This window comes from Gopherus evgoodei, chromosome 2, assembly GCF_007399415.2.
Source record: "Gopherus evgoodei ecotype Sinaloan lineage chromosome 2, rGopEvg1_v1.p, whole genome shotgun sequence".
Classification (NCBI taxonomy): Eukaryota; Metazoa; Chordata; order Testudines; family Testudinidae; genus Gopherus; species Gopherus evgoodei.
In genome coordinates this window covers 159,734,761-159,745,492 of record NC_044323.1, presented here as the reverse complement: position 1 = coordinate 159,745,492, position 10,732 = coordinate 159,734,761, and the positions used below count along the sequence as shown (strand labels likewise).

The 10,732-nt window shown below is 48.1% G+C and overlaps 1 protein-coding gene across 4 annotated transcripts in view; it reads right to left on the bottom strand.

Annotated features, from left to right (window-relative positions):
• Positions 1 to 3,345: 3,345 nt before the first annotated feature.
• LZTS1 (leucine zipper tumor suppressor 1) overlaps positions 3,346 to 10,732 on the bottom strand; it is a 49,088-nt gene continuing 41,701 nt past the window's right edge. For all 4 annotated transcript variants that reach the window (XM_030552130.1, XM_030552131.1, XM_030552132.1 and 1 more), the window contains one exon: positions 3,346 to 9,465. In XM_030552130.1, the coding sequence (XP_030407990.1) occupies positions 8,788 to 9,465 (678 nt within the window). In that variant the 3' untranslated portion in view covers positions 3,346 to 8,787. The remainder of the gene's footprint in view (positions 9,466 to 10,732) is intronic.

Genomic DNA, 10,732 nt, shown 5'->3' with positions numbered 1-10,732 from the left:
GGCCCTGTAGTGTCAACTTGCACGCTGCCCTCTTAGGGAGGTCATGCTGGTCTGTTAGCGCCTCTCCTCTGGAGCTGCTGCTGGCTCCTGCTAGCAAAACAGGAAAGGGAAAAATGAAGGCAGCAGGTTGAACAGCATATTGCTTCATTAACCCTAGCAGCCTGCCACGCAAATGAGAGGGGAGTGTGTATACCCTGACACAGAGGGAAGATGGGGGTATGTGTGTGAGTTTATCTGGCTTAATGTGATCCTGGAATGAGGGAACATCCCAAATGTCTGGGATGAAATGTAATGGTGCAAAGTTCAAGGTCGTGCCTTTAGGGACTAATGACAAGAATGTCTGCTATCAGTTGGAAGCGGCAGAGGAGGAGGAAGACCTGAGCGCATTGCAGAGGTGAAAGTAAGCTGGTATGGTCCAGTATGGCATACTGGCAAGAGCCGGAACGCCATGCCAAACCAGACTCGCTTCCCCAGGCTGGCAATTTAAAGGGCCCGGGGCTCCCTGCAGTGGCCGGAGCCCTGGGCCCTTTAAATCACCACCCAAGCCCTGCTGCCGGAGCCCTGGGGTAGTGGTGGCAGGGCTCCATTGGCGATTTAAAGGGCCCGGAGCTCTGCTGCAATAGTGGCGGCTGGAGCCCCGGGCCCTTTAAATTGCCCCTGAGCCCTGGGGCTCCCAGCCACATCTGCAGCTGGTAGCTCTGGGGGTGATTTAAAGGCCCTGGGGCTCCCAGGCATAGCCAGAGTCCCGCTTCTTCTGGTTCAGGCCACGCCTCTTCCAGTTGAGGCCACGCCCCTGCTCAGGACTCTGGCGTACTGGTAAGTCCTTTAAGTTACTTTCACCCCTGGTGCATTGGTCAATTACAGGGTGATGGCGATGTGATGAGGCTGTGAAAAAAGTCTAATGCAATCTTAGGATGCATTGGGCAGGGCCATCTGGGGGAGGACAATTTGCCCCAGGCCCCACAGTGGCCCCTGGAGCAGGGTCCTTCACTCGCTTCGGGCCCCCTAGAAAACTCTCGCTGGGCCCGGGCTCCCGGAGCTTCTTCCGCTCCAGGTCTTCGGCGGCAATTTGGTGGCGGGGGGTCCTTCCGCTCTGGGACCTGCTGCCAAAGTGCTCCGAAGACCCGCAGCGGGGGGTCCTTCTGCCCTGGGACCTGCCGCCGAAGGGCTGGGTCTTCGGCGGCAATTTGGTGGAGGGACCCCCGGCCGCCGAAGACCCCAGGCCCCCTGAATCCTCTGGGCGGCCCTGGCATCAGGTGAGGTATTTCCAATAGAGAGATGGCAGTGTTATTACCATTATACAAACCACTGGTGAGACCTCATATAGAATTCTGTGCAATTCTGGTCTTCCATGTTTAATAAGAATGAATTCAAACAGGAAAAGGTGCAAAGAATGGTTACTAGAATGATCAGAGGAAGGGAAAACCTACCTTAGGAGAGGAAATTTAAGGAGCTTGGCTTGTTTAGCCTAACAAAAATGAAGGCTTTGGGGAGATATGATTGCTCTCTATAAATACATCAAAGGGATAAATACCAGAATGAGAGAGGAATTATTTAAGTTAAGGGCCAATGCTGGCACACGAACAAATGGGCGTAAACTGGCCATCAATAAGTTTAGGCTTCAGATTAGACAAAGGTTTCCAACCATCAGAGTGAAGTTCTGGAAAAGCATCCCAAGGGGAGTAGTGGGGCCAAAACCCTAATTTGTGAGCTATGGAGAGCATGGTATAATGAGGTGTCCTACAGTGGTACATGGCCCATCCATGACAACGTCTAATAGCAAATGTCTCCAACAGCTGGAAATGGGACACTGGATAGGGAGGGCTCCGAGTTACTACAGAGAATTCTTTGCCAGGTGTTTGGCTGGTGGGTCTTGCCCTCAAGCTCAGGGTCTAACTGACTGCCAGATTAGGGGGTCGGGAAGGAATTTCCCCCTACAATAGATTGGCAGAGACCCTGGGCTTTTTTCACCTTCCTTTGCAGTGTGGGGCAGGGGTCACTTGCTGGTTTGAACGAGAGTAAATAGTGGATTCTCTGTAACTTGAAGTCTTTAAATCAAAATTTGAGGACTTCGGTAATGCAGCCAGAGGTTATGGGTCTACTGCAGGGGTGGGTGAGGTTCTGTGGCCTGTGATGTGCAGGAGGCCAGACTAGATTATCATGATGGTTCCTTCTGTCCTTAAAATTTATGAATCTGTGAGTGGGGTATTGGATTGTTGTGGGACAACATCTGAGCTGTCAACTCTCTCCCCTCCCACATCTGTCTGCAAAGTCAATGAAATTTGTGTTTGTTTTTGTGGGGGAAATGGTAGAAGGGGTGCGAATCTCTGCTCTTTCCTCCTCATCCCCCCAAACCAATCCATGATAGCGGCAGCCCCCAGACTCATCAGAATTTGCATGCAGCTCCAGCACTAGGGAGCAACCTTACAACACAGCAGAGGGAAAAATAAAAAGTGGCCTAAAAACTAAATGGAGACTGAACTCTCCTGTTGCCTAGAGGTGGTGTTTCTCCAGGCACTTTGTCCCAGATCCTGAAAGTTAGGAGCCTAAATACTTTTGAGGATCTAGGCTCTTATCCATCACAACCAGAGCCTGGATTCCAGCGGGACCTTGTGGCATTTCAAAACAAGCCACTGTGTGCTAGAGAGGATGCAATGCTGGCTACAGGCAAGAGACTCTGGGGATTAGGTTTAATATTTAGGAGGATGTTTGCTTTATGGATTGATTCTGCCAATGTGCATGCCACTTAAAATGTCACTGAACATATTGTTTTAAATCCCTCTCTGCATCCATGCGTCACTGCATGATCTTTTCCTAGCTTTTTCCTCTAGCAACCTCAGCTGCTGTGATGTAAGTCAGACTGGACAATTTGAGGCTGCTGAAGTAGCACTCATTTAAAGTTGAGGAAGAACTGTTACGGTACTGGCTCAGGCGATCTGGTTTCAATTCTCATCTCTGCCACAGAATCCCTGTCTGATCTTGGGCAAGTCACTTATGGCCATACTTGCAAAGGTATTTAGGTGCCTAAAGAGGCAAATAGGCACCTAGCTGGATTTTCAAAAGCACTTCGGTGCCTTGGGATATTCCAAAGCACCTATCTGCATCCTTAGGCACTTAAATACCTTTGCAAATCTGTCCCGTAATCTCTCTGGGCCTCGTGTCCCCATCTGTAAAATGGGGATAATAATGTTTCCTTTGTCTGTCTTGTCTATTTAGATTATAATTTCATGACTGGTTATTCAACCACAGGCTGCTGGGCTAGATGCAGGAGATCAAACTAGATGATCATAGTGGTCCCTTCTGGGTGTAACATCTATTAAAAATACCACTTAGAGAGAATGAGGATAGGATTTACAAAATTTATTTATAATATAAATAAAAACATAAAATTACCATAGTTTACATCAGTCACCAGAAATAACATCTAAAAACCTGCAGAAAAAAGGTAATATCTAATCTATACAGACTAAAACCTGGCCTCTCCCCTTGGGTGGGTGGGAGAGCGTAAGAGTGACACATTGGCAATGCGTACGGTCAAAGTCAAACACGGCATTGTGCAAAGGCAGCGTCTCCAGTCAATCACATTGTACAGCGCTTGTGGAAGATACAGGGCTGGTGATACAAGAAATTCCCATGGGGTGCCATTGAAGTCAATGGGACTGTGCCTGTTGACTTAAATGGGGAAGGAGCAGGGCCTTAATGAGACATGAGCTGGTGCCTTGTGGAAAACTAGTCAAGGGATCTTGGGTCAGGAACAATTCTGCTCTTCTTGCATGATGTATCGTTTGCATTTTTTGGTCCATTTGCATCTGGCGCTTACCCACTGGCCTCCAGTAGGTGTGCTTAGCTCTGCCACAAGAGGCAGGAATTGCTGGGTGGGAAATTCTTTGGCCTGTGTTCTGCAGGAGGTCAGACTGAAATCTGGATTATTCTAGATTGTAGTACCAGAAGGGACCAGGATAAATCACAAGACTTGGCCTTTAGGTTCAGAGTAGTCTTGCTTCATTATAGTTTTTCTTTTGTTCAAATTATATCCTAACCTGTCTTTTCAGAAGATATGGGTAACATCTAGAGCCTAGGGTTTGAAATCTGAAACTGGATCCAAATTTTATAAATGTTATGTTTCTAATGGGTCTATCAAAAACCACCCTGAACTTCTAGGTGTGCAGAATCCAGATGCAGATGTTGTAGTTTGAGGCTCTCTCTGAAGAGATGTATCATTTACTTCCCAATCCTGTATCTGCACCTGTGTGGTACCCTGGAGACTTCAACGGGGCTCTGTGTGGGTTACTGGATACAAAGCATATGTGTGCAGTTGCAGGCTCAGAGCCTTAATATGCCTGAACTTATCTGTGCACCAATGGGAGGTAAGCGCTGTGTAATATTATGCCTTATCTGTGGATTGCACTACCTACCTACCTATCATCATGAAGATCTCTCACATCACAATCATGGCCCAATCTTTCAGAGGTGCTGAGCACCTGCTGCTTCCATTAACTTGGGTGCAATTCATGGATGCTCAACACCTCTGAAATTCCAGCCCAGGGTTTGGTATTGAAGAGCAAGCTGAACACAGACACTTGGTGCCACTTTCTTACTGCTTGTTTCCTTTGATAAAAAAAAGAAGGAATCAGCACATTAAAATGTGGAATTCTTCCTAATCAGTGCTGCCCCTTACTCGGGCTGGCTTGCAGAATACAAATCCAGCCCAGTGGCTTTGCATTGGTGGAAATGATGACACAACATGCAGGGGTCACGGAGAATCAATGCATGGTGGATGGGCTGGGCCGGGCCTTTTCCTACCTTTGAGTGTTGGTTTCTGATTTTGGGGACTGCACAGTAGATGGGATGGTGGTGGTGGCCAAAGCCTTTTCTCTAACCCATCAGAGGAAAAGACTAGCTTGTGCTGCCCACCTGTTGCATTTGATCCAAATGTAAATAGTTTCCAGAATGACACCTGGTTTTGCTTTGTTTGGGGAAAAACACAAGGCACAGATTGGTTTCAGAGTTTAGAAGCTGGTAGGCTGAGGTACTGGAAATAGAATGTAAAGTCCATTCACCTCCAGACCGCTGGCTGAACTCCAGCTTTGGCTTAGGAATTGGATGGCTCAGGGGTGACTGCCTCTACCTCATCAGTTTGAATTCATGCCCAAAGGGTCGTGGCTGAATGCTGGAGGCTGTGCACCAGCCCACGTGAAGGAAGTTTGATGGATCTTGGTCCAGTTCCATTGGGGACTAATGTTCCCACTGTACTACAAACCCCACTGCAATTGGCACAGACAGGTCTCCTGATTGGCAGGCTTGGCTAGGAGAGAAACCAGCGAACCATGGAGACTGAACTTTCCTCTCATTCCTAGAGGAGCAGGGGGCACGGTGGGAAGGCAGCGTGTCAGGGACTCCTGCACTGCTGCTGTCAGTCCCGTACCTGTTCCATGGATAGAGGCTTCTAGCTTCTGCTGAGCCAGCTTTCCTGGGCACTAAAAATCCCCATGCACTGAAAAGGCGTTCAGAGGCTTGTGGCTGAGAATTCCGTTTCATGCCTTCTGACCACTGCAGGACCTGCCCTCACAATGGGATCAAACTGGCACCATTGTGAAGATAATGAAGCCCAGTTTGCTTGCAGCAGCTTTCGGCAGGTGCTGACTTCGACAGAGCTGGTTTACATGCTGGAGTTCTGTAATCCTCCCATGAAAGGCTGGAGGAAGATTTAAGCCCTGGGCTACAAAATAAATTAAAATCCTTTTCTCCTCCAAGCTCCTGTCACCAGCTGTGCCTAGAACCCACTGACCTAATGGCATGGAGGAGAATAATAAGGCAGTCAGCATTCAATAGGAGGGAAGATGTGGGGGAATCAGAGAGAGCAGGGAAGCTGCCTCTTCGCTTGACATACGATACCTGCTGAGCCAGGTTTCTCCCTGGGGTAGCAACACTGGCTTCAGAGGGAATTCTCCAGAGATGAGCGTGGTTCGGAAATGGTAATTTATGCATGTTTTTACTCTGGAGGGTAGATCCTTAAACCCAGCTTCCTGGCTGGCATGTGGAGAAGATGGGACAATGCTAATGCAGTAGCCTTTTCCCCTTGGAGACCTGGGGCCTGATCCCCCATTGCCTTGCATCTTTTGCAGTTATTTATGCTGGTGCAAAGTGGGTGTAGAGAACTACCATTCTGGTATGGCAGCATTTCACACCCATTTGTCCTGGTGAATGTGACAGTACAGGACAATGGAGAATCAACTCCCTGAGCTCCAAATCTTCATCAGGTCATGTGAGAGGAGTTTCCCAGGGCTCAATTTAATCATTCACTAGCATTGGTTCACATAGCCACCCTCCTCCCTATGTGAGACTTAATGCAATTCATCCTCTGCTGAGGCCCAGGATTGGAATAATGGAATGATGCAGGTCAGGATGGAGGTGCACCTGCAGGACAAAGAGGGAACCACAGTACCAAAGGCTCTTCTGGGTCAGGGATATGACCCAATGGCAGTGAAGAGTGGGACTGTTCAGCACTGCAATATCAGGGGTTATTCTGGGTCAAGACCTGCAGTCCCACCTTGGTGTGGGTTTCCTTATGGCTAGAACAGCATGGAGAGATGGAGGTCAGGATCGAGGTGTATTGGCTCAGCCATATGTGGGGATTTTCTCTCTTTTTCACATGAGCACTAAAATCCAAGAAACCAAAGAAAGCTGTAAAGATTTGGTAGTGATTTAGAAGGTGTTTTTTAGGAACAAATGACCCTTGGGCCAGTGAATCTAAAACAGGTGATGGCCAAACTCCAGCAGCTGCCACTTGGTGGATCTTACAGTAGCCAAGTTGGCTTGACTCCACCTGTGCTTGGCTGGCATATAAAATATGGGGATCTGAACTGTAATGAGAGTATATTTAGCAGCTGTTGAGGGCCAAGCTTCTTTCTTTCTTTCTAGTCTGAACTCTGATCATGGAATGGGAGGAGGGAACAAAATAAACAAAAAATGACCAAAATGATGAAAAAAATGAGATGGACCAATATTTTGGTAGCTCCCAGCTCTGAGATGAGAGAGACGATGGGAAGAACACAGGGCAGGCTTTTCAAGGAGTGCTTCTGGCTACATGGCTTTGAATTTTATGCACCCAGTAAAAAGTGGGAAGTCTGTAATTCCCAAAAGCACAGACTACCCCCATCCTCCTCAGGCAACCAGACACAAAAAGCAGCAAGGAGCTGAGCTGGACTGGTTAAAATCTGGTTAAACAAAAAATATTTTAGTTGGAAAGTGGCTATTTTTCCTAAAATGGAAATCTTTGCAAAAAAAAAAAATCCTTTTGTAAAAAAAAAAACCTGTAGTTTTTTTTTTTAAAAATGAAACCTGTAAACCAAACATTTCTGGATTTGGTGTTTTCAGTTTTTGTTTTTTTCCTTTTTCTCCCCTTCTTTTAATGACAAAAGAAGGGAGGGGGCAGGGGCTGGGTTCTAAAACTGAAACGCTGACAATTTTCTAAACTCATAATTTTCAAAACTGAACATTTGCAATAAAAACATTTTGCAAAAGCTTTAGAATAGGTGAAAAAAGGTTCCTTTTGGAAACCTGCTGGATGAAAATGATGATGAAATATTCAACCTTTTTTTGTGAAGACTCTTTTTCAGCATTTTCTGACCAGCTCTGGAGGCGAGACAGTCAGGCTTGTTGAAGTCATGGGCCTCATTGGCATGAAGCAGTTTGGGGCGGCACAGAGCTGAACTGATAAGCACTGTCAGCTAGGGCTCCCTGGAGGTTGGTTCTACTGGTAGTTCTAAGAACTTGTTTCTTTTTTGCCTGAGGGCATGGGATCCATCCTCATCCTCGTCCCTGTCAGAGACAGGGAGGCATCTTCTAGTTTCCAGACCTTCCTCCAACAAACCCACCATCATCCTGCTAGCCAAGGAGAAATGGATGGGGCTTCCTTTGGTCCCTGGTCCTGAACTAGCTAGTTGGGGTGGTCATTCTTGAGGTCATGTTAACCTAAGGAGCGAAGAAGTAGATCTGAGATGCTAATCCAAGTCTCTGGCATGGCGAAAATACCACCTTGGCCTGTAGGGATTGGAGTCTGGATGGGTTCCACTGGACTCAAGCTGCAGAGGGATTAAAAACCTGCAAATCCTAGACACCAGAATCCCCTGGAGGAAGATAAATAGATTTTTTGATTGGCTCAGTGTGTTGCTTAGCCCTTGGGCCCGGGCTCAGTGGTTGAAATGAGGCATTATTTCCGGTGGCGCTCAGGAGGAGGAGTGTATCCCTGGCCACTTTATTCCAGGGGCTGGACCAATGTGTTTGTTACACACTGGAGGGGGCCGGTTTCCTCAGTCACTGTGACCCAGTGGCCCCTTCTGCACCCCTGGGAGATTTTGGCCAGTGTGTCACTTTATTCCCTGATTGCAGAATCATTTGCTAAACTCCTGTTCCAATCCCCAACTCTCCCCCCCATCCCACTCCACCTCACCTCCTGTTTCTCAGTCCTACAAGTGGGTGACCAGCATCCTGATGAGGAAGCATCAGACACGAAGGGCAGATGCCAGCACGTCACCATTAGCAGGAGTTGCTTTTTTTCACCTCCACAACATGACAGGCAGCTTGGGGCACCATCATGGTGCCACACCAGGGGCTCTTGAGCTGGCTGGGCAACCAGCTTGGCTAACACATACACGGCTCATCCGAACTGTATATGGGCTGTCCGGCATGAACAGACCCATGCGGCTGTGCTGCTCAGTCCTTGCCTGAAAGAGACACTCCTCCCCGCTGCTGTGAGCTGGGGCGGGGGAGAGACAGCAAGTCTCGTTAGATCTCCGTGGCTATGATGTCCTCGTAGGGGACGTCAGTGCCATGGATATCCAGGTCGATGGGCTCTCTGCCGTCTCCCCCCGCAGCCAGTTGCTGGAGCATCTTCTCCATGTTCTGGTTCCTTTTGTACATGTGCAGGTAGCTCTGCTGCAGCTGCTTCTGGTAGTGGATCACCTTCTCCTTCTCTTCCTTCCAGACCTGTCGCTCATGCTGGAAGCCGGAAGTCATCTGCTCATTCTTGTCTCTCTCCTCCTTCAGCTCCGTCTTCAGCTTATCCACTTCCCCCTGCAGGGCTTGGACATCCTCCATCATCCCCACAGCTGGGCTGGCAGAGGCCATCCCATCCCTCCCATCGCTCCGCTGCTCCTTGAGGATGGTCAGCTCCGTCCGGAGCTCCATAATCTCCTGCTCCAGCAGGTTCACCTTCTCCCTCAGCAGCTCTGACTCATTTCTCTTGCGCTGGAGCTCGTTCTCGCATACCTCCAGCTCCATGGCCTTGGTGCGAAGGGAGTCTTCCAGGTCCTGGGTTTTCATCTCCAGTCCCTCCATCTTCCCCCTCACGTCCTTCAGCTGGGCTTTCAGGCTGAGGATCTCGCTTGTCTTGGCATTGAGCTCCATCTGGGAGTCCTTCAGCTGCTGCTTCAGGAGGGAGATTTCGCCAGACTTCTGACACACCTGCGGGTGGACACCAACCAGCCAGCATTAGGGCCACTGCTTAAAAACCACACACCAAAGTGGTACAAAAACCACCATGTCGCTCACCCATGCTCCATCCAATTCCAGTCCATGGCAGAGCTGGGAATAAAACCTGGAGTCCTGGCTGGGAAACTTTCTTTTAGCACAGTTCTACACTATTCGTTGGACTTTTAGACCCAGGCACCATCCCTGAATATTGCAAATAGATCAGTGACACCCAAAAATAGCTTCACTGAGGTGAAATTCAGTCCCCAGAATGGGGCTTATGTAGTGTCTAAACTTTGTGCTGGGTCTCTGCAGTGTATGTCAGGATCAAGGCTGGGATTGTCAAAGGAGCCTATGGGGGCTAGGCACTCAAATACTACTGAAATTCAGTAGGCACTGAGCTCCTGTCTCCCTCAGCCAGATTTCCAAGGGCTCAGCATCCACCGTTCACCCAAAAGCACAGGGCTAATTTGAAAACCTGGCCCTTAACAGTATGTCTACACAAGCTTGTGTTGCTGGGACTTGCGCCAGCATGCTCCAAACAGCTATGTGGATGTTACAACACAGGTAAAGGCTCCGGGGAACGGTGTGAGCTTGGATCCAGAGCCTTGCTCCCAGCTCGGTGTAGGCATGCCCCGAGATTTTCATTTTGGGGGTTTTCAGTTTAGGAGCAAATCAGTAGAAATATGAAAACAAATCAGCACATGGGGCTGGGAAGGGCTAAAATCAATTTTGATTAGCTGCCATCCTCTAATGTACAGATTAGTCCACCAATAGCAATGGCTCTGTACATCCATTTGTAATGGACACGTTAACATATTTCATTCATGCTGCAGGGAGGGGAATGCTGCTTGAGTTTTCAGCAGTTTACCTGTTTTTTTTTTTTTTTTAAACGCTATCAGATCAATAAGGAGATTATATAAAACACAGGCATGCAGTGGGAAGGTTTTAATACTCTGATAAATTGACCAAGTCAAGCCAGGTAGTTACTTAGCATGTAAGTAAAGCAGCTTTATAGTTCCTTGGGGGATGAGGGGGAAACAGTCTATAGCTGGAAGAACTGTGTGATTGGCTGTTTCATTAACTGAATTACTTTAATAAGGGGTTTTTTAAAATGTCATTGTTGTGTCTTTAAACGATGCGAGATGCCAAGATGTCACAAGGGGCACAGGATCAATCAAAATCAATACTTTACAAAGCCTCCACATGGCCGGCAAGCAAGAAAAACGTCTTAAAGGACATAGTCTCTGTATTCTGTGCC